This window comes from Bos javanicus, chromosome 14, assembly GCF_032452875.1.
Source record: "Bos javanicus breed banteng chromosome 14, ARS-OSU_banteng_1.0, whole genome shotgun sequence".
NCBI lineage: Eukaryota > Metazoa > Chordata > Mammalia > Artiodactyla > Bovidae > Bos > Bos javanicus.
The window spans coordinates 8,581,575-8,604,906 of NC_083881.1; the positions used below are offsets into that span (position 1 = coordinate 8,581,575).

Sequence of the window (23,332 nt, forward strand, 5' to 3'; positions counted from 1 at the left end):
GGGAGGGGCGCCGGGGGGAGCGCGGAGGCGGGAGGAGGCGGCGGCGGCGGCGGCGCGTGTGGCGGGCGGGAGGGAGGGAGGGCGGCTGGCCCCGGGCTTGTAAATAAACTGCGATGCTGTCTCGGGCTCGCCGGCCCGGGTGCCGCCGCCGCCGCCGCCGCCCGGGAGCGCCGGTGCCGGGCCCCAGCCGCCGCGCGCCCTAGCGCCTCCGCGCCAGCCTCGCGCGCCCTCGCCCGCTTCCCGCAGCCCCCGGCCCGCGCCCCTCGGGGTCCCGCGGCGGAACCGCGCGGGATGTGACCCTTTCCCCCTGCCCCCCGGGGCCCCGCCTTAGCCTGCTTTTGGGAGGGGGGGCTGGTGGGGAGGGGCGCGCGGATCATGGCATTGGAGTTCCCGGGCTTGCAGCCGCCGCCGCCGCCTCTTCCACGCAGCCCGAGCGCCCCTTCTTCCCCGAGCAGCAGCGGAGAAGGCGAAGCGGCCGGCGGGGGCGAGGCAGATGGGGCTCAAGGCGCGCAGGCCGGCGGGGGCGGCTGGCGGCGGCGGCGACGGGGGCGGCGGAGGCGGCGGGGCCGCTAACCCGGCCGGAGGGGACGCGGCGGCGGCCGGCGACGAGGAGCGGAAAGTGGGGCTAGCGCCGGGCGACGTGGAGCAAGTCACCTTGGCGCTGGGAGCCGGAGCTGACAAAGACGGGACCCTGCTGCTGGAGGGCGGCGGCCGCGACGAGGGGCAGCGGAGGACCCCGCAGGGCATCGGGCTCCTGGCCAAGACGCCCCTGAGCCGCCCAGTCAAGAGGAACAACGCCAAGTACAGACGCATCCAAACTTTGATCTACGACGCCCTCGAGAGACCGCGGGGCTGGGCGCTGCTCTACCACGCGCTCGTGTGAGTACCGGGCCTCTCCGGGCGCCCCTCGGAGGCGGTGCGTGAGGTGGAGGGGTTCGGGGTGCGGGTTGGAGCCGAGGACGGCTCTGGGGCTTCCAAGTCCAGGGGCGCCCGTCCACCGAATTGGAGAGCAGCCTGCCCTCTGCTGTGTATGCCTGTGTGTCTGTGGACCACTCTCAGGGTGTTGGACACCTGGGAGTTGAACCCCAAGGCTTAAAAAAAAATCCACGCGTGGCTCCTCAGCTGATTTGGGGATCGAATTGGTACCTCTGTGCGCGCGCGCGGGTGCGCGTTTGTGGCACCATCTCCGGATGTTGGTAGCCAGGCTTAAAAGAATTCTGTGGTTTTTCTTAATTAACGAGGAGGTTGAACGGGATAAAGCGGATCCTCCCATGCGCTCTGTGTTTCTGCTTGGGGTGGGTCCCTTCTACTTGGGATCGCTGCTGAGTTTAGATGATACATCCTGCAGTTGGGGATGGGAGTGGTACACTGCCCACAGTGGGGTGTGTGTGTGTGAGTGTGAGCGCGGCTATCGATTGCTTGCTTGTGCTGCCCTTTTTCGGGCTCCATTCTGGTGTGGAAAGGAACGTGGTTTGCTCCATTTGGGACTGGGGCTGGCCAACATGCATCTTTTGGGGTTCTTTTTAGGGAAGTTAATGAGAGAGAGGGATGAAGGGGGAACTATGATTCTCCGGCTCTAAGCCTGGAATGAGGGGTGGGGGCTTCACCTTGCCAGTCGATGAGGGCCAGGGATAATTTTGGCTGAAACATCTCCATAATTTGGTCTTATCATCCCCTCCACCTCAACTCCTTCCCGTCTCTTGCTGTGGCCGGGCCAGGGCAGAGGGCGTGTGAAGGGGCCTGGGCTGAAGCTTTGCCCCCAAGCATCCTTCCCCTGGAAAGAGTCTGTTTCAAGCCAGAATGTAAATGCGTGATGGGCAGGAAGATGGAACTTCTCTTGCGCCCAATGCTCTGGATAAAATATCCTGCTGTGTTTGGGGAGGGTAGGATGACAGTGGTGGCTACTTTCCCAGGAGGAGAAGTCGGGGTTGTTAACATGCACCCCCCGCCCGACTCCACCCCCCACCCCCGCCCCACCCGCGCCGGGCTGGCAGGGCACTTCCAGGTACCCCTTGCTTCCTCTCTGTGGCTTAGTCATTCTGATGGCTGCTCCTTAGGAAGCTGTACCATTACCAGGCTTTTGACGGGGAAGTGACCAAGACCTTGACCCTTCAGCTTGTACTTTTAGCAGTGAATATTCCTCCCTGTCCTTCTCCAATTGACCGACGACTAATGGGTGGAAAGGAGTTCAGGGAGCCTTGGAGTTAAACACTACCTGCCAATCTTCCTTGGTTGGAAAGGCAGTTCCAGATTTGACCACCAGGTGGGGGCCTCCGCACAGGACCTCAGGCTTGGCAACAGGTTTCATCCGAGAGGTTCCTGAAGCCTGCCTGAAACTGAGGCACGAAAGGCATCCAACCAGGAATATGGGTTGTTTTTTTTTTTGAGGGTCGGGGCAGGGGGGAATGTAGCCTTTGGCATCCAGGTCTGCGTGTATTTGCAGGTGTTAGTGGCTGGAGAGAAGGGTTAGCAATTGCTCTTCTGTTTGCTTTCATCAGTTGATAAAAAGGGATTAAAATATATTCATCTCTGTCTCTAGTGCTGTATTTAGTCAAATTGAACTGGTGATAATACTGGAATATGCGATAATAAGGCATACAAATTACTTGAGTGCACACAAGCATGCACGGCCTTACATGTCCTTTTGACATAAATGGCGTTCTGTACATACTGGCTGCCTTCTGAACCTGGGGTCCCACTGGAGTTTGTGGGCTCTCTCTTCCTTCACCCTTCCCAGCCAGCACTCTTGCCCCTTCTTGGACATTCTGGGGAGGGGATAGCTTAGGCCCGATTTTATCCTTCTCTAGAATTATTCCATCACTTGGAAGCAGGTGTGGGAATGGTGTATGTAACCTCAGTTTCCCAGAGAGGATCCAGGAAAATTTTACATTGTGGAAGAAAGAAGAATTGCATACTTAGCGAGGTACTTTTGCACATGCAAATTATTTATTTCATTTAGTTCTTGTCGCAGTTTCATGACGTGGGAATTGTTACCTGTATTTGATGGATGAGAATATGGAAACCAAAACAGATAGAACCATTTGTCCAGGGTCACATGGTTGAGTTTCTGGAGCTCACATTTGAATGCTGGGGGTCATCTCTTGTTTCTAAGCTGGGATCCCAGTTATGACCCTCTGCCAACAATTTCAGGACTCTGGGTATTTCACGAGGCATCCCTGGGTGCCCCTTGCCCCCTTGGTAACAGACGACTCTGTCATGTCTCTGCCTCCCCTTCCTAGCTCATGGTTGGCAAATGGCTGGAAATGGATCTGGAATCAAAGGAGGGGCTGCTCAAAGCCCAGGGAATTGCAGTGTTGGGGAGACAGAACGTGGCCTGTGTGGTGCCAGGGTTGGAATTCTGATTAATCGGGCATTCCACAGGAAAACCCTGTCGGGTCGGGTTTGGGCTCCTGACACTTGAATTTCAACTCATTAGCGGAGGCACTGTACACCTTCCCTCCCGCTGAGGAGCAAGCCTAGTCAAGTGAACAAAACCAAACCTTTCATTGATGATTCAGGATTTTGCAAGGCCCTGAAATTTGTGCTTTAAAGCAACCATTATCTTATGCTGGGCTGTGGTTAATGGCACAAGAGAGCCAGGATATTGGGCTGATCGTGGTCTCATAGACTAGTGCATGCTTAAAAAAAGCAAACAAACTCAAAAATGAACCAGACCCATGAGATGTTATTTCTTGCTTCTATCCTAAAGGCAGAGAATACAGCAGATGTGAACATCGAAGACCTTCCACCCCCATCCCACCGCCCCTGCTCCCCTTGTCTTAAACGCCCATCCCTTGCTTTTTCCTGGCTACTCACTTTCACCCTGGCTGAGTTCTTGGGTCACCTCCTCCGGGGAAGTTTCTCCCTGACCCGCCAGCTGGTTAGAATGGCCTGTCCTTGGCAGTATCCTAACCGTAAGATTCTGCACCGGACTGATCTGCTTGCTCATCTCCCCCACACGGACTGAGAGCTCCTTTGAGGAGGAACTGTGTTGTTCCTTAGCAACCTCAGTCCCCTGCAGGCTTGCTGGGCTCCTGGTGGATACCCAGTAAGCATTTGCTGAATGGACGAGTGAGAGAATCCTCTCAGGTTCACCGAGACTTTGTTCTGCATGGTGTGTGTTACAGTCTTCACAACAATAATAAGTGGTCAGCATCGTGGAAGGTCAATGATGAGAACTGCGCTCAGAAGTTCTAAGGTGGACAAGGGGTAAAGGAAAAGGTCGGAGACCACACTCTGAGCTCAGCAAGGCTGATCTCTTTTCTGTATCTTAAGCTGCATGGCTGAAAAGGATTCCAACATTGTTGAAAATGGGCTGGACTTGAAGTTCACCTCTGGACTCTGCCTTCGGTCTCTGAGGGAAGAGACCCGCATGAGCATGCGCCTGCATGAGCCAGGTTGTGCAAGACCCATAAATTGGGGGTGATCACACTGCCCCATCACCAGGTTGGTTTTTAGGCTAAAGAAAGTAGGGTGTATGAATGAAATGAGCCTACTAGTAGGCATGAAGCATTTATTAGTTGATTCTGAACTAGAATCTCCTTATAAGTCATACCCTTCTGCCACCGTGGCTGTCTGGGGACTCCCACTTCCGGGCCTGCTAGTGGGAATTTGCTGGCTTCATCTTGGCATATTGCTGGATTGGCACCATACTGTCATCCTGTCCTGACTGCCTCTCGGATTGGCACCATACTGTCATCCTGTCCTGACTGCCTCTCCCGGACCAGTAGGGGTGATCAGTCGCCCACCTGTTGATAGACCAAGGGGAAGTGCTCATAAGAGAGGCACACTGATCGCATTCTGAGGTGGATTGGCCCCAAGGCTGAGAGGTGGGGCTCTCAGACCCAGCAGCTGCTCTGGAAGGTAAAGAAGGGCCTGGCTGGTGGACTTAGTGTATTGACTAAAGGGTCTGCAGTCCTCAAGGTGGAGGAGAGATGCTGGCCTCTCACCGAGACCCCTCATTAGTAAGGCAGAGTCTTCGCAAATCTTTGAAGTAAGAGAAACTTAATTTCCCAAACTTGCTTTGCCTCTTACAGCTGGTATGGTCTTGGGAAAGTTGCTGGATCTCCAAGTTTCAATTTCTTCATCTAAAAAATGTGATTAATGTAGACTTTATTGAGCTAAGAGCACCTTACATAGAAGAAATGCTCAATAATAGATAGTCATTTGTGTTATTAATGTTACTCAGTCAATATAAATGCCTTCTCTGTGCTTGGCATTCTTCTAGACATTGGGATTATAGCAGTAAACAAAATCCAGCAAAACAAAACAGTCTAATCTCTGCCCCTATAGAACATACAGTCTAATAATATGTTAGTAATATTTTAATATAATTTAACAATAATGTTAGTATTAGCAGCCATCTCAGAGCTTGGCCATCTGGTCAACCTTCCATCCCAGGCAGAAGGAGTCCCTTCAACAGCAATTCCCCCAAATGCTGCTGCTGCTGCTGCTAAGTCGCTTCAGTCGTGTCCGACTCTGTGCGACCCCATAGACGGCAGCCCACCAGGCTCCCCTGTTCCTGGGATTCTCCAGGCAAGAACACTGGAGTGGGTTGCCATTTCCTTCTCCAATGCATGAAAGTGAAAAGTGAAAGGGAAGTCGCTCAGTCATGTCCGACTCTTAGCGACCCCATGGACTGCAGCCCACCAGGCTCCTCCATCCATGGGATTTTCCAGGCAAGAGTACTGGAGTGGGGTGCCATCGCCTTCTCCCAATGCTACCACTTACTAACTGATTACTGATGGGACATTGTTTTTCTTTTCTAGACAATGCTGGATTCAGTTCTCTCAGCTATTGTGTTTCTCTGGCTCTGTTCATCCCATTCTCCTCTTTTTCTGCCTCCATGTAGCTCATTCTTTCTCATTTCCCACAAGGTATTGGTCTTCTTAACCACCTCAGTTCATCCTCACTTTTTTCCTTACCCTACTAATTTCCTCTTTGCATTTTCTTCTTCAGTTTTGTCAGTTTCCTTCTCATTATTGAGAACCAAGGATTTTGAGTTCTCATTCTTTCTTAAAATTTTTATTTTACTGTGATAAGAACACTTAACACGAAATCTACCCTCTTAACAAATATTTAAGTGTACAGCATGCTGTTGTTGACTGTAGGTACAGGGTTGTACGGCTGATCGCTCCCCTTGCTTAATCAACACTTAATGCCTGTTGGCTGCTGCTGCTGCTGCTGCTAAGTCACTTCAGTCGTGTCCGACTCTGTGTGACCCCATAGACGGCAGCCCGCCAAGCTCCCCCGTCCCTGGGATTCTCCAGGCAAGAACACTGGAGTGGGTTGCCTGTTGGCTGGTCACCCTCTATACCTCCCTCCCTCCAGCTCCTAGCAACCACCATATCACCCTTTCACTCCAGGAATTTGTTTTAGATCCTCATATAAGTAGCCTCATGCAGCGTTTGTCATTCTGTGAATGTCTTATTTCACTTAGCATAATGCCCTCAGGGTCCATCTGTGTTGTCACATACTGCAGAATTCCCTTAAGACTGAGTGGTATTCCATTTTCTTTATCCATTCATCTGTGGATGGACATTTAGGATGTTTCCACATCTTGGCTAATGTGAATAGTATTTCAATAAGCATAGAAGTGCTAATATCTCTTTGAGATCCTGATAATAATATTTTGAGTAAATTCTCAGAAGTGGGGCTGCTGAATCACATGGTAGTCCTATTTTTTAATTTTTGGGACACCTCCATGCTGCTTTCCAGCTGCACCATTTGCTTTTCCACCAGCACTGTTTGTTGTTGTTCCGTCACTAAGTCATATTTGACTCTTTGTGAGCCCATGGACCCATGGACTGCAGTAATCAAGGCTTGCCTGTGCTTCACTGTCTCCAGGGGTTTGCTCAAACTTACGACCCTGAGTTTGCTCAAACTCATGCTTCCCAGGTGGCTCAGATGGTAAAGAATCTGCCTGCAATGCAGGAGACCCAGGTTGGATCCCTGGGTCGGGAAATCCTCAGAGAAGGGAATGGCTACCCATTCCAGTATTCTTTCCTGGAGAATTCCATGGACAGAGGAGCCCGTCACAGAGTCAGACCCGACTGAATGACTAACACTTTCACTTTCCAACAATATGTAAGGCTTGCTATTTCTCCACATCTTCACTAATACTTGCTGTGTTTTGTTTTTTGTGATAATAGTCATCCTGACAGGTTTGAGGTGTTCTATATTGTATCATTCTTTCTCATTGGTAAGAGCATGGTCTTTGGAGTCAGACATGGGTTTGCTATTTCCTTGCTTTGTGACCTAGAGCAATTTGCTCAACTTTCTTGGATTTCAGTTTCTTTGTTTCTGATATGTAGATAATAATGCCTGCCCCTCAGGGTTGCTGTGAAATTTAATCAAGGTGATGATGTTAAACCCCTAAACATTGCATTGTGTTGATTTGCAGCCTCAGGTGAAATCTGAAATTGGTCGAGTACATGGATGGCAAGGAGAAACCCAAGAAAGAAGCAAGCCACTCTGGATGAGTAGGTGTTGCGCTTAAGAATCAGAGAACTTGTATATGGGGCTTGTCATGGGCAGCAAGAGAGGTAGATATTTATACTGCCTTCCAGCATCTTAAAGGTTTATATAGAGGCCTTTGTGGGATACAGTAACATATACCATCCAGATGGTTTCAACAACACATGCTCACTCAAGACTGCACCCTTCAACATGGCTCCCACTGTGGCAACAGTGGGCAGAGGATAGAGTCCCAGCACTAGAGGGATAAGGAGCCAGCTCATGGGTCACATCCTCTCCATGACCCCCACCAGCACCATGGTTCAGTTCAGTTCAGTTCAGTCGCTCAGTTGTCTCCGACTCTTTGCAACCCCATGAATCACAGCACGCCAGGCCTCCGTGTCCATCACCAACTCCCGGAGTTCACCCAGACTCACATCTATCGAGTCAGTGATGCCATCCAGCCATCTCATCCTCTGTTGTCCCCTTCTCCTCCTGCCCCCAATCCCTCCCAGCATCAGAGTCTTTTCTAATGAGTCAACTCACCATGGTAGACTTCAGTAAATGTTGTTTCTTTCTTGCTTTTCCTCTCAACTGTATTTAATCTGCCTTCTTCTTGCCCACCACGCCCCCCCCCCACCAAAATCCACAGCCCCCTTCCCTTTCTAATAATCTCATTTGATTTTTCATTTTATGAACTCCTTGATCTCTTCCTTTCTCTTTTTTATGACACTGTCAAACTGTTCAAGCAGAATGAAGAAGCCGAGGGGTAGACACAGCACCCCACAGCATCAGGTCTCTGGGAAGCCATGAGACTGTATGCTGGGAACAACAAGGACCACAGGTACACCAGGTTCACTTTCTAGGAAACAGGCTAACATCAAGTGGCCGTTCATGCTTGAAGAGAAGGTGCCCAGTATCTCCCTTTCATAAATGCATGACAGATGCTCAGAAGTTATGTGACTGACCCAGGATCTTGAAACTAAGGTGATGGAGTTGGGATCACACAGGAGTCCTCCACCCACTAGGTGGCGCTCTCTTCGCCACGTTACCATTCTCCTCTGTGGAAGGAAGGCGGTGCACCAGAAGAGTAATGGAAAGGTATCGACACTCTCGCTTTCAGAGTGAGGCAATTTAGAGCTGCATTTCTGGAAAGTTCCCACGGGAAACCAGTGCAGCTGGTCTGTAGCCCACACTTTGAGTAACAAGGCTTCTCAGACTTTGATATAAGTGTGTATCAACTAGGCATGAAGGTAGGTGGTGGTGGTTTAGTTGTGAAGTCATGTCTGATTCTTGCGACCCCACGGACTGTAGCCCACCAGGCTCCTCTGTCCGTGGAATTTCCCAGGCAAGAATACTGGAGTGGGTTGCCATTTCCTTCTACAGGGGACCTTAAGAGAAATCTGGCAGATTGCACCTGAACCAAAACCATTCAACTTGTATGTAATGAGGGCAACTGACCCTACCCTTCTCCTGAATAATTCAGTGGAAATTTACAACATACATGCAATCATGCCTAAACTGACCTGAAACTAATCATGAAGAAATAACAGACAAAGTCAAATGGTGGGACACCCTGCAAGATATCTGGCATGGTCTCTTCCAAAGGGTCTGTGTGATGAGAACAAACAAAAATGAGGAAAACTTTCTGTTTAAGGAGGCTGAACGCACATGACAGCCAGGTGCAATGCTTGAAAATCAACAAGTGGACTACATCAGATTTCAGCACCACAAAAGAAGGGATCAACCAAATGAAAAGGCAACTATGATAAGGGAGAAAATATTTGCAACCATGTATTTGATAAGAGGATAAAATCCAAAATATATAAATAATTCGTACAACTCTGTAGCAAGAAAGCAAATACTCTGATTTTAAAAATGGGCAGAGAATCTGAATAAATATTTTTCCAAGAAGATATACAGATGGCACGTGAAAAGGTGCTCAGCATCATTGAGCATCAGGGGAATGCAAATTTAAAATGCAGTGAGATACCACCTCGCACCTGTCAGAATGGTTATCATCAAAAAGACAAGAAATAGAAAGTGTTGGTGAGGATGTGGAGAAAAGGGATCCCTTATGCACTGTTGGTGAGAATGTAAACTGGTGCAGCCACTATGGAGAACAGCATGGAGATTCCTCAAAAACTTAAAAATAGAGCTACCATATGCTCCAGCAATCCCACTTCTGGATATATATATCCAAAGGAGATGAAATCAGTATCTTGAAGAGCTATTTGCAGTCCCATGTTCACTGCAGTATTATTTACAATAGGCAAGATACGGAAACAGCTTGAGTACCCATTGATGGATGAATGGATAAAGAAAATGTGATATATACATGAGATGGAATATTTTCCAGCCGTAAAAAGAAGGAAATCTTGCTATTTGCAGCAACATGGATGAATCATTAGGGCATTATGCTAAGAGACATACGTCAGAGACAAGTACTGTATTGTCTCACTTATAAATGCAATCTAAAAAAATTGAACTGAGCACTGGAGATCAGATTGGTGGTTGTCGGGGGCAACCAATTGGTGGTGGTACAGGAAATGGATTAAGATGGTTAAGGGGTAAAGACTTTTACTTATAAGATGATAGGTTCTGGGTTCTAATGAACAGTGTGGTGACAGTATTTAAAAATAACTCTGTTGTATAGTTGAAAGTTGCTAAAGAGAACAGATCCTAACACTTCTCACCAAAATAATGAGTAAATAAACTGTGTAAGTTGTTGGTTGTGTTTATGTGTTTGTTGTAGTTATCATTTCATAAGATACATGTGTATTTAATCATCATATTGTGTACCTTAAATGTACACAATGTTACATGTCCATTGTATGTGAATAAAGCTGGAAAAAACATAAGCCAATGCAATTCATGACTCTTGATTGGACTGTGAATTAAAAAAATGAATAACAATAAAATATTATAGGGACAATTAAGCAAATTTGAACATGGAGTCAATATTCGATGATATTTTATCAGTTCAGTTCAGTCGCTCAGTCATGTCTGACTCTTTGCGACCCCATGGACTGCATCACGCCAGGCTTCCTTCTCCATCACCAACTCCTGGAGCTTGCTCAAACTCATGTCTATTGAGTTGGTGATACCATCCAACCATCTCATCCTCTGTCATCCCCTTCTCTCCCTGCCTTCAGTCTTTCCCAGCATCAGGGTCTTTTCCAGTGAGTCAGTTCTTCCCATCAGGTGGCCAAAGTATTGGAGCTTCAGCTTCAGCATCAGTCCTTCCAATGAAGAATCAGAGTTGATTTCCTTTAGGATTGACTGGTTGGATCTCCTTGCAGTCCAAGGGACTCTCAAGAGTCTTCTCCAACACCACAGTTCAAAAGCATCAATTCTTCGGTGCTCAGCTTTCTTCACAGTCCAACTCTCACATCCATACATGACTACGGGAAAAACCATAGCTTTGACTAGACAGACCTTTGTTGGTAAAGTAATATCTCTGCTTTTTAACATGCTGTCTAGGTTGGTCTTAGCTTTCCTTCCAAGGAGCAAGCATCTTTTAATTTCATGGCTGCTGTCACCATGTGTAGTGATTTTGGAGCCCCCCAAAATAAAGTCTCTCACTGTTTCTATTGTTTCCCCATCTGTTTGCCATGAAGTGATGGACCGGATGCCATGATCTTAGTTTTCTGAATATTGAGTTTTAAGCCAACTTTTTCACTCTCCTTTTTCACTTTCGTCAAGAGACTCTTTAGTTCTTCTTCACTTTCTTCCATAAGGGTGGTGTCATCTGCGTATCTGAGGTTATTGATATTTCTCTCAGCAATCTTGATTCCAGCTTGTGCTTCATCCAGGTTGGCATTTCACATGATGTACTCTCCATACAAGTTAAATAAGCAGGGTGACAAAATACAGCCTTGATGTACTCTTTTCCCAATTTGGAACCAGTCCATTGTTCCATGTCTGTTTCTAACTGTTGTTTCTTGACCTACATACAGATTTCTCAGGAGGCAGGTCAGATGGTCTGGTATTCCCATCTCTTTAAGAATTTTCCAGTTTGTTGTGATCCACATAGTCAAAGGCTTTGACGTAGTCAATAAAGCAGAAATAGATGTTTTTCTGGAGCTCTCTTGCTTTTTTGATGATCCAACAGATGTTGGCAATTTGATCTCTGGTTCCTTTGCCTTTTCTAAATCCAGTTTGGGTTCGTGTATTGTTGACGTCTCAATTGGAGACATTTGAGAAGACTGTTGGAGACTGTTGGAGAATTTTGAGCATTACTTTGCTAGCATGTGAGATGACTGCAATTGTGTGGTGGTTTGAACATTCTTTGGCATTGCCTTTCTTTGGGATTGGAATGAAAACTGACCTTTTCCAGTCTTGTGACCACTGCTGATTTTTCCAAATTTTCTGGCATATTGAATGCAGAACATTCACAGCATCATATTTTAGGATTTGAAATAGCTCAAGTGGAATTCCATCACCTCCACTGGCTTTGTTCATAGTGATGCTTCCTAAGGCCCACTTGATTTTGAATTTCAGGATGTCTGGCTCTAGGTGAGTGATCACAACATCATGGTTATCTGGGTTATGAAGATCTTTTTGATCTAGTTCTTCTGTGTATTCTTGGCACCTGTTCTTAATATCTTCTGCTTCTATTAGGTCCATACCATTTCCGTCCTTTATTGTGCCCATCTTTGCACGAAATATTCCCTTGGTATCTCTAATTTTCTTGACGTGATCTCTAGTCTTTCCCATTCTATTGTTTTCCTCTATTTCTTTGCACTGATCACTGAGGAAGGCTTTCTTGTCTCTCCTTGCTATTCTTTGGCACTCTGCATTCAAATATGTATATCTTTCCTTTTCTCCTGTGCCTTTAGCATCTCTTCTTTTCTCAGCTATTTGTAAGGTATCCTCAGAAAACTGTTTTGCCTTTCTGCAGTTCTTTTTCTTGGGGATACTCTTGATCCCTGCCTCCTGTACAATGTCATTAACCTCTGCCCATAGTTCTTCAGGTACTCTATCAGATCTAATCCCTTGAATCTATTTCTCACTTCCACTGTATAATTGTAAGGGATTTGATTTAGGTCATACCTGAATGATCTAGTGGTTTTCCCTACCTTCTTTAATTTTAGTCTGGATTTGGCAATCAGGAGTTCATAATCTGAGTCACAGTCAGCCCCAGTCTTGTTTTTGCTGAATGTGTACAGCTGCTCCATCTTTGGCTGCAGAGAATATAATCAATCTGATTTTGGTATTGATCATCTGGTGATGTCCATGTGTGGAGTCTTCTCTTGTGTTGTTGGAAGAGGGTGTATGCTATGACCAGTGTGTTCTCTTGGCAAAACTCTATTAGCCTTTGCCCTGCTTCATTTTGTATGCCAAGGTCAAATTTGCCTGTTACTCCAGGTATCTCTTGACATCCTACTTTTGCATTCCAGTCCCCTATAATGAAAAGGACATCTTTTGGGGGTGTTAGTTCTAGAAGGTCTTGTAGGTCTTCATAGAACTGTTCAGCTTCTTCAGCATTACTGGACAGGGCATAGACTTGGATTACGATGATATTGAATGGTTTGCCTTGGAAATGAACAGAGATCATTCTGTCATTTTTGAGACTGCACCCAAGTACTGCCTTTCAGACTTTTTTGTTGACTAGGAAGGCTTCTCCATTTCTTCTAAGGGATTCTTGCCCACAGTAGTAGATATAATGGTCATCTGAATTAAATTTGCTGATTCTAGTCTATTTTAGTTCACTGATTCCTAAAATGTTGATGTTCACTCTTGCCATCTCCAGTTTGGCCACTTCCAGTTCACCTTGCTTCATGGACATAACATTCCAGGACATCAAATTTGGACATTATATATCTGAATTTAATTTCGTGAGTGTGATAATTTCTTTATGGTTATGCAGATGAAATTTTTTTAAAGAGGTGCCTGCTGTAATATTTAGTGGTGAAGGGTCGTGGTACCTGCAACTTGCTTTCAGGTGGTTCAGCACACATGCACACTAGGTAAATGTGTGTGTGAGTGCACAGTCAATGTGCACACAAGGGAAGAGAGAGGAGGCCAACAGGATGAAGAAATTAACATTGGAAAATCTAGGAAATATATGTATATGTGTGGGTTATATTTCCTTCCTAATTAAAAATTTTTGATAAAAAGTGAAAAATACTTTTATTTTTAAAACAAAAGACCAAATACCCACAGACTGCACAAAGCATGTACATGAATCCAGATGAAGGTTCCACCCCAGAAAGCGATACCATTGTTCTGAAGGCGTCAGGCATCATTGTAAAGTGATTCTATTATGGAGTCAGACCTGAAAACCTTTAACTGAGCTGAACAGGCTTTCCAAGATTCATAGATTCTGTATAGACAGTTCCTCAAATTTCCTCTCCACTTTGGGCTTTTTAAAAAAAATACTATTTTTTTAAATTAAGAAATGTTTATTGAATATAGTTGATTTATAGTATTGTGTTAGCTTCAGATGTGCAGCAAAGTGGTTTGATTATATATGTGCTGTGCTGTGCTTAGTCACTCAGTCATGTCCAACTCTTTGCAACCCCGCCAAGTGCCTCTGTCCATGGGGATTCTCCAGGCAAGAATACTGGAGTGGGTTGCCATACCCTTCTCCAGGGGATCTTCCCTACACAGGGATAGAACCTAGGTCTTCTGCATTGCAGGTAGATTCTTTACCCTCTGAGCCACCAGGGAAGCCCAGGAATATTGGAGTGGGTAGCCTATCCCTTCTCCAGTGGATTTTCCTGACCCAGGAATTGAACTGGAATCTCCTGCATTGCAGGCGGATTCTTTACCAACTGAGCTACCAGGGAAGCCCTTATACATACATACTCAGATTCTTCTCCCTTATAGGTTGTTACAAAATATTGAGTATAGTTCCATGTCTTTGGCTAGGTGATGGGAAGCATCCAGTAGAAAGGAGCAGATTAGCATGCTATGGCCATTCATTTCAAGGCCACACATACCTACTGAAGTGCCAAGCTTTGTAAAAGCCAGAACACTGAGGGAGATGAGCCATGTATAATTCTTTCCCACCAGAGATAGAGACTGGAAACAACTCCGTGTAAATAGTCCAGCAAATGCAGTAATGGAATGCAGATGAGGAATCCAGGCGTGCAGAATGGGGAAGGGACTGTGGTCTCTTCTGTTAAGGGAGACTTCTCCAAAGGAGGTATAAACAGCAGGGAGAAGATGAAAGAACCTACTCATAGTCCTGTTGACTAATCTCCCCCTTCTGCTTGGAGGACAGAAGGCTACCTTCAATTAAATTGAATACTGAATTACTATTCTTGCATTATTTGGAGGCTCCCTCTTTCATCTGTAGTCATTAAAAATATTCCATTGATGTCTAAAATGTTCATAAATCAAGTGTGACTCTATGGTATTTTGCCGAGAACCAAAGTCCTGCTCTCTTTCTCTTTTTAGCTTGGGTTTTGAAGTTTTGACAGAATGAAAGCAAAATTTGTCACATCTTGAACCACAGAGCAGTGTGAAGAAAAGCAAGGAAAATATCTTCAAAGGTGGATTGAATAAAAACCTATTTTAGACACAGTGACATGCGGTTTTGGTGTGGGGTGGCCAGAGATGACAGAGTTTGTTAGAACTGTGTTGGACAAGTTGTTTGAAAAGCTGCATTAACTGTGTGATTCAGATGCCTCCCTTATCTCATAATCTGAAGATACTTTCTGTATAGGATTGATGCAGACTCCCATGAGGCAGTGTATGAGGAAGCACTTTGGAAAGTACAGGGGGTGTGGCATTCTGAGGTAGCATCTTCCTAAAGCTGCATAAGGAGCAGACAGGTCCTGCAGTTGGGTTTGGAGCATTTGCCCTGGGACAGATTTCCCACATTTCTGTCTGTGTTGCATCACCTGAACATTGCTGCGTATGTTAATCAGGAACCCATCGATGGTTTGACTTAGCATGTGTACTGTAGGGATGTTGGCTTCCCTAGGATGACCACCTTTTAGGAGAATGAAGAGGATGCAGTTTGGAGATGACAAGACTGAAGTCGAAAATGACAAGACAGCAGTCAGTACCAATTTGGCAGGTGTCTTAGGACATAAAACAGACCCAATCCAATTGTACCCTGTTGGGTGGGACTTTTCATTCAAACCATAGAGACATTTGTCTGAAATGTTTTCTCGAGAGAATAAAATGGGTTGTAACTTGGGAACAAGGTTGCTTCTTGCATACAATTCATGAAAAATGAGAGTCAGTACTGATGGAGTTGGCTCATGGGACTTCCTGTACATAAGCCCTGCTTGGCTCCTCCTGATATGGGCTTCTGTCCAGGCTGATGTCCTCAGATGGGAATCTCTTCTTCCTCCTCTCCATCCTCCTCTCCTTTAAAAGACATAACATCATCTGGACCCTGTAAGAGTATAACAGTCCAGTTTGTTATTGTTGTTCAGCAACTCTGTGTGTGTGTGAAAGTCACTCATTCGTGTCCAACTCTTTGAAACCCCATGGACTATACACTTCTCGGAATTCTCCAGGCCAGAATACTGGAGTGTGTAGCCTTTCCCTTCTCCAGGGGATCTTCCCAACCCAGGGATTGAACCCAGTTCTCCCACATTGCAGGCAGATTCTTTACCAGCTGCGCCACACTAAGTCATGTCTAACTCCTCACGATCCCATGGACCGCAGCACGCCAGGCTTCCCTGTCCTTCACTATCTCCCAGAGTTTGCTCAGGTTCATGTCCATTGAATTGGTGATGCTGTCTAACCATCTCATTCTCTGCTGCCCTCTTCTTTTGCCTTCATTCTTTCCCAGCATCAGAGTCTTTTCCACTGAGCTCTTTGCAACAGTTGGCTGAAATACTGGAGCTTCAGCAATATTCCTTACAATGAACACTTGGGGTTGATTTCCTTGGGGCATATTAAAGTAATATATTGATAATAAGCATCTACATCATGTAGTTTATTGTATTCCCTCTTGGACAATCCTACCAGGACACTTGCTTTAGAAGTGGCTGTTAGCAGGGCCCTTCTTACAAATTTGCCAAATCTGCTTTTCCTATCAGATCTGATCAGATCAGATCAGTCACTCAGTCATGTCCGACTCTTTGTGACCCCATAAATCGCAGCACGCCAGGCCTCCCTGTCCATCACCAACTCCCGGAGTTCACTCAAACTCACGTCCATCGAGTCGGTGATGCCATCCAGCCATCTCATCCTCTGTTGTCCCCTTCTCCTCCTGCCCCCAATCCCTCCCAGCATCAGAGTCTCTTCCAATGAGTCAACTGTTCGCATGACGTGGCCAAAGTACTGGAGTTTCAGTTTTAGCATCATTCTTTCCAAAGAACACCCAGGACTGATCTCCTTTAGAATGGACTGGTTGGATCTCCTTGCAGTCCAAGGGACTCTCAAGAGTCTTCTCCAACACCACAGTTCAAAAGCATCAATTCTTTGGCGCTCAGCCTTCTTCACAGTCCAACTCTCACATCCATACATGACCACAGGGAAAACCATAGCCTTGACTAGACGGACCTTTGTTGGCAAAGTAATGTCTCTGCTTTTGAATATGCTGTCTAGGTTGGCCATAACTTTCCTTCCAAGGAGTAAGCGTCTTTTAATTTCATGGCTGCAGTCACCATCTGCAGTGATTTTTAGAGCCCAGAAAAATAAAGTCTGACACTGTTTCTGCTCTTTCCCCATCTATTTCCCATGAAGTGATGGGACCGGATACCATGATCTTCGTTTTCTGAACGTTGAGCTTCAAGGCAACTTTTTCACTCTCCACTTTCACTTTCATCAAGAGGCTTTTTAGTTCCTTTTCACTTTCTACCATAAGGGTGGTGTCATCTGCATATCTGCCGTTATTGATATTTTTCCCGGCAATCTTGATTCCAGCTTGTGTTTCTTCCAGTCCAGCGTTTCTCATGATGTACTCTGCATATAAGTTAAATAAACAGGGTGACAAAATACAGCCTTGATGTACTCCTTTTCCTATTTGGAACCAGTCTGTTGTTCCATGTCCAGTTCTAACTGTTGCTTCCTGACCTGCATACAAATTTCTCAAGAGGCAGATCGGGTGGTCTGGTATTCCCATCTCTTTCAGAAGTTTCCACAGTTTATTGTGATCCACACAGTCAAAGGCTTTGGCATAGTCAATAAAGCAGAAGTAGATGTTTTTCTGGAACTCTCTTGCTTTTTCCATGATCCAGTGGATGTTGGCAATTTGATCTCTGGTTCCTCTGCCTTTTCTAAAACCAGCTTGAACATCAGAAAGTTCACGGTTCACATATTGCTGAAGCCTGGCTTGGAGAATTTTGAGCATTACTTTACTAGCGTGTGAGATGAGTGCAATTGTGCAGTTGTTTGAGCATTCTTTGGCATTACCTTTCTTTGGGACTGGAATGAAATCTGACCTTTTCCAGTCCTGTGGCCACTGCTGAGTTTTCCAAATTTGCTGGCATATTGAATGCAGCACTTTCACAGCATCATCTTTCAGGATTTGGGATAGCTCAACTGGAATTCCATCACCTCCACTAGCTTTGTTCATCGTGATGCTTTCTAAGGCCCACTTGACTTCACATTCCAGGATGTCTGGCTCTAGATGAGTGATCACACCATCGTGATTATCTGGGTCGTGAAGATCTTTTTGTACAGTTCTTCTGTGTATTCTTGCCATTTCTTCTTAATATCTTCTGCTTCTGTTAGGTCCATACCATTTCTGTCCTTTATCGAGCCCATCTTTGCATGAAATGTTCCTTTGGTATCTCTGATTTTCTTGAAGAGATCTCTAATCTTTCCCATTCTATTGTTTTCCTCTATTTCTTTGCATTGATCGCTGAAGAAGGCTTTCTTATCTCTTCTTGCTATTCTTTGGAACTCTGCATTCAGATGTTTATATCTTTCCTTTTCTCTTTTGCTTTTCACTTCTCTTCTTTTCACAGCTATTTGTAAGGCCTCCCCAGACAGCCATTTTGCTTTTTTGCATTTCTTTTCCATGGGGATGGTCTTGATCCCTGTCTCCTTTACAATGTCATGAACTTCATTCCATAGTTCATCAGGCACTCTATCTATCAGATCTAGGCCCTTAAATCTATTTCTCACTTCCACTGTATAATCATAAGGGATTTGATTTAGGTCATACCTGAATGGTCTAGTGGTTTTCCCTACTTTCTTCAATTTAAGTCTGAATTTGGCAATAAGGAATTCATGGTCTGAGCCACAGTCAGCTCCTGGTCTTGTTTTTGCTGACTGTATAGAGCTTCTCCATCTTTGACTGCAAAGAATATAATCAGTCTGATTTTGATGTTGACCATCTGTGAGGTCCATGTATAGAGTCTTCTCTTGTGTTGTTGGAAGAGGGTGTTTGTTATGACCAGTGCATTTTCTTGGCAAAACTCTGTTAGTCTTTGCCTAAGCCAGTGTTGTATCTGGAGTTTCTTTTTTTTTTTTTTAATTTTTTATGTGGACCATTTTTAAAGTTTTTTTTTTTAATTTGTTACAATATTGTTTTTGTTTTGGCTTTTCGGCGGTGAGTCATGTGGGATTAGCTTCCCAACTAGAACTCGAACCCACATCCTCTGCAGTGGAAGGTGAAGTCTTAATCCCTGGAACACCATGGAAGGCCCCCTGGAGTTTCTTTGCCATTAGATTCTTTGTAAACCTGCCATAGCAGTTCAAGTCCAGTTCTGTCTTTATGGATGTCTTTTTTGGGGGATGGGGTGAAATATTATCTAACATGACTTGAAAATATTGAGCCATTCCAGGCCTTCTGTACTAATGGAAAATCACTCAGCACTAGCACTCTATATATCTCCCCACTCCTTCCCGTTCCTAAAACCCCAGCTTCCACTTTATCTCACCCTATGCGTATCAATTTCAGATGCTTCTCCACCTATAGTGAGGTTAGTCCAGGAAATGAAACCTTAGAAGTCAGCAAGTCTAATCAAATTAATCAGTAGGTAGTTACTTAAGGGAAGTTTGTGAGATGTTTGGACCTGGAGACAGGCACTTGGCAGATGACATAAATCAGAGGCGATCAGAATTGTAGAGAGGAAACTGAGGTGCAGGGCAGCGAGAAACGTGCCTAAGGCCACTTTGATGGCAAAGGGAGAACTTGAACTCAGATCTTCTTTCAAGGCTGGCTTCCACTCAGCCACATCAGCTTCCTTCGTGGTCCTCCGGTGGCTGTGTAGTGACGGAGAGGTGTTACCACAGTGTGATTTCTTTCGGTTGCACTGTCTTGTGATCTGGATCAAATACAGTAAGTCCCCTACATACCAGTTCCATTCTGAGAGTGTGTTTGTAAGTCCAGTTTGTTTATATAAGTCCAACTAAGTTAGTCTAGCTACCTATATAGTTACCTAATTACCTAATTAGCCTATATGGCCAACTACCACAATTGGGTGTATAGTACTATATTGTAATAGGTGTATAATACTTTTCACACAAGTAATACATTAAAAAATAAACATTTTTAATCATACAGTGCAGTATCTTGAAAAGTACAGTAGGACAACACAACAGCTGGCATACAGGGGCATGTTTGCATCTTTGAAAGATCGCAGCTTGAAGGTTTATATGTAGGGGGTCTTAACTGTAAGCAGGAGAAAGAATAAAGCCAAGTGCAGACTAATCAGGCATTCATTCACAGGCCTCTTGCCAAGGAAGGCTTCTCTTCCAGTTGAAATTCCCAATGCCTCCCTCCCCTTTACTCCACCCCCACCCACCCCCCCAAATCCAGCCCTTTCCCAAGAGTCATAGAAAATACTCTCTGATCTCCCTTGAGCCCAGCATTGAACTGGGGCATTCAAAACCCATCATATCAATCGTAACTAATGTTTTTATCCACCTGGGTTGTTATACTGTCACCTGTGGGGCAGCACCATGGTCCATTCATGGAAACCTGATCTATTGTCATTAATAACAGTCACTGACATTTATAGGCTTATTTCCCTGTGCCGTGTTGGGTTAAGCGCTCTTGATGGCTTTTCTGAGGTGTGCCTGAGAGCCCAGTCCCCAGGAGATCAAAGCTCTCACCCTGAGCCCTGGGTTAATTTGCTCTGTGGTCTCCAACAAGTCCTTGTATTTCTAATAGCCTCAGCGATTCATCTGATGAATGGCCCTCAAATTCCCAGCCCTACACGTGATTGAAAGGGTTAAATGAATGAGTTCATGGATGTACTCAGCAAAGGCTAACACTGCATCTTACTCTGTGTCCTTCCAGAAACTCCTTGAGGCAAGGTGCTCAGTACAAGTGGTTTATTTAACGCAGGGTTGTGCCATCTTGTTTTATTATCTCCCCTTTGAAGAGTCTTCTTGGACATTTTTTCCCCCCAATTGTTCCACCCATGATGTTTTAATTACAGATACACTGTGTATCTCTTTATGTACTTCATGAATTTCTGGGCTCCATATATAAAAAGAGTATGATTTTTTTCCCCAACCCCACTTTCTAGGAGTCAATTTCTCCCCCTTAGAGGCACTACCACCTCTATTGAGAATGCATGATTTAGGAGATATTCCAAGAAAAGTCGGAAAAATATTGGGCTGGCCAAGAAGTTTGTTTGGATTTTTCTGTAAGATGTTACAGAATAAACTTAGAATGAACTTTTTGGGCAACCCAGTAAGTAAAATTGGAGCACGTGGGGGAAATAAGACAGGAAAGAGAAAGGAGACTGTAAAGATGCATTTATCATCAAGCAGGTTACCATGGGGGTTAATTAAAGCTGGTCCTCCCGGGGAACCTTGGAATGCAGCATAGAACAGTGGAGAATTATCAGCAGACTCCATCCATCATTGGCTCAGGGCTTATCCCAGGGGTATTACCTCTCAGAAAAAGCCCTGAGACAAAAATGGGAGTGTTCACCAAAGGTATTTGTTTGCAGAAGGTCACCTTTGGCAGATGCTGGGGACCTGTGCTGAGGAGGGGGTGGGGGGCATCGACAGTAATTACTGTACACTGTCTAGTTCTTAAGTGAAGAAAATATCGGAACTTGAGGCTCACAAATGTTTCTGTGTCTTTTGCATTGGTTCTTAAGTAAAGGAAGTCTTGTGGCCTAAGGGTCATGGTAATTCTGTAGTGTTTTTCCCCCTCATTAATTTTTCATTTAAGAAAGCCAGGAAAAAAGAATGGGAATAGAAGTATTTGTAAACGTGTTGATTCGTGTGTGCTCAGTCATGTCTGACTCTTTGCAACCCCAGGGACTGTAGCCTGCCAGGCTCCTCTGTCCATGGACGTTTCTAGGCAAGAATACTGGAGTGGCTTACCATTTCCTTCTCCAGGGGATCATCCCAATCCAGGGATAGAACCTGTGTCTCCTGCATAAAGCAGATTCTTTATCGCCGAATCACCTGGGAAACCCACATTGATTCAGTGCTTGGTATCCGATGATACCTAAGCTTTTTGACCTCCTGCTGTGTGTAGGATTGTAGAGTTCTCACCATGAAACCCGATTTCCCAGGTAGCGCAGTGGTGAAGAATCCGCCTGCCCATGCAGCAGACACAGGTTCTACCCTTGGGTTGGGAAGATCCCCTGGAGAATGAAATGGCAACCCACTCCAGTATTCTTGCCTGGAGAATTCCATGGACAGAGGAGCCTGGCAGGCTAATGGGGTTGCAAAGAGTCAGACACGACTAAGTGACTGAACACACACCATGAAACTAGGCCCTTATCCTTTGGGGGATGGGACTGCATCCTTGTTGAAATTCTAGTGTGTTCACATTTTAGTAATTCTCCCCAAATAAAATGGAGAGTTTTTTTAAATAAGCACAGAGAACTTTAGTCCTGTTGACACTATCATTTGGAGTGACTTTTTAATACTTTCAAAGAATGAAGAGTCTTACTAATATATAACGTGAGTAACATTAGCACTTTCAAAACAAGATTAAAATAGGTATTCTGGTTGCTCTTGCATACACATCTTTTGTTGAGAAGATGGCAGGGTCTTGGTTGTAAAGGGCGGTGCTGTGACTTCCACCGTTTGCTTCAGTTCTGGTTTCCTGGGAAAGTAACTAGCATCCACCTTCAGGATTCCAGAATGTTAATAGGAATGTTGAGATTTCGTCTTGAATTCCTGTAGGAGTTATGTGCCATGGTTTCAATACCTTATTTGGTTGGGAAGAAATCTCATTGGAAAATCTTCATCCTTTTTGTTTAACATATTGTTCCTCAGTTTTGTCTGACTCTTTTGTGACCCTGTGGACTGCAGCCCACCAGGCTCCTCTGTCCATGGGATTTCCCAGGCAAGCATATTGGAGTGGGTTGCCATTTCCTTCTCCAGGAGATCTTCCTGACTCAGGGATTGACCCTGAGTCTCCTGCATTGCAGGTGGATTTTTTAGCATGAGCCACCAGGGAAGCCCTTTGTTGAACATATTTGCCTCCAAATATCCATCTGCTCAGCAAATTCAAGGTATTCTTTTTTATTTAATATGTATTTGGCTTCACCAGGTCTTGGTTGCAGCAGGCAGAATCTTCAGTGGTGGCCTGTGAACTCTTACTTGCAGCATATAGGATCCAGTTCCCTGACCAGGTATCAAACCCAGGCCCCTGCACTGAGAGTGCAGAGTCTTAGCCACTGGACCATCAGGGAAGTCCCTAACTCAAGGTATTCTGACTCGTCATTCAGCTGACATTGACTTCAGACCTGGAAGATGCCAGACCTTGGACTAAGAATAGGGGATACGGGGTTGAATAAATTAGTTTCTGTCCTTTCTGTCCATGGTCAAGTAGGTAAGTAAATAACTGCAGAGTGGTGTAACACTTTAATATATGCATATGCCGAGTCTATGTGAAGCTCAAGTAAAATTGTCAGCCTTGTTTAAATGAGTCAGGGCAAATTTCCATCAACAAGAAGTAGATTTCATCATACATATAGGGTTGAAGATGGTGTTTTCCTTTTCTGATGTGCAACCCTGATCATAACTGTGTTACATG

The 23,332-nt window shown here is 45.3% G+C and overlaps 1 protein-coding gene across 1 annotated transcript in view; it reads left to right on the plus strand.

Moving 5' to 3' along the window:
- The first annotated feature begins 269 nt into the window (after nucleotides 1-269).
- Nucleotides 270-23,332, plus strand: part of KCNQ3 (potassium voltage-gated channel subfamily Q member 3) — a 300,058-nt gene continuing 276,995 nt past the window's right edge. The window contains exon 1 of the mRNA XM_061438572.1: nucleotides 270-879. Coding sequence (XP_061294556.1) covers nucleotides 494-879 — 386 coding nt within the window. The 5' untranslated portion in view covers nucleotides 270-493. The remainder of the gene's footprint in view (nucleotides 880-23,332) is intronic.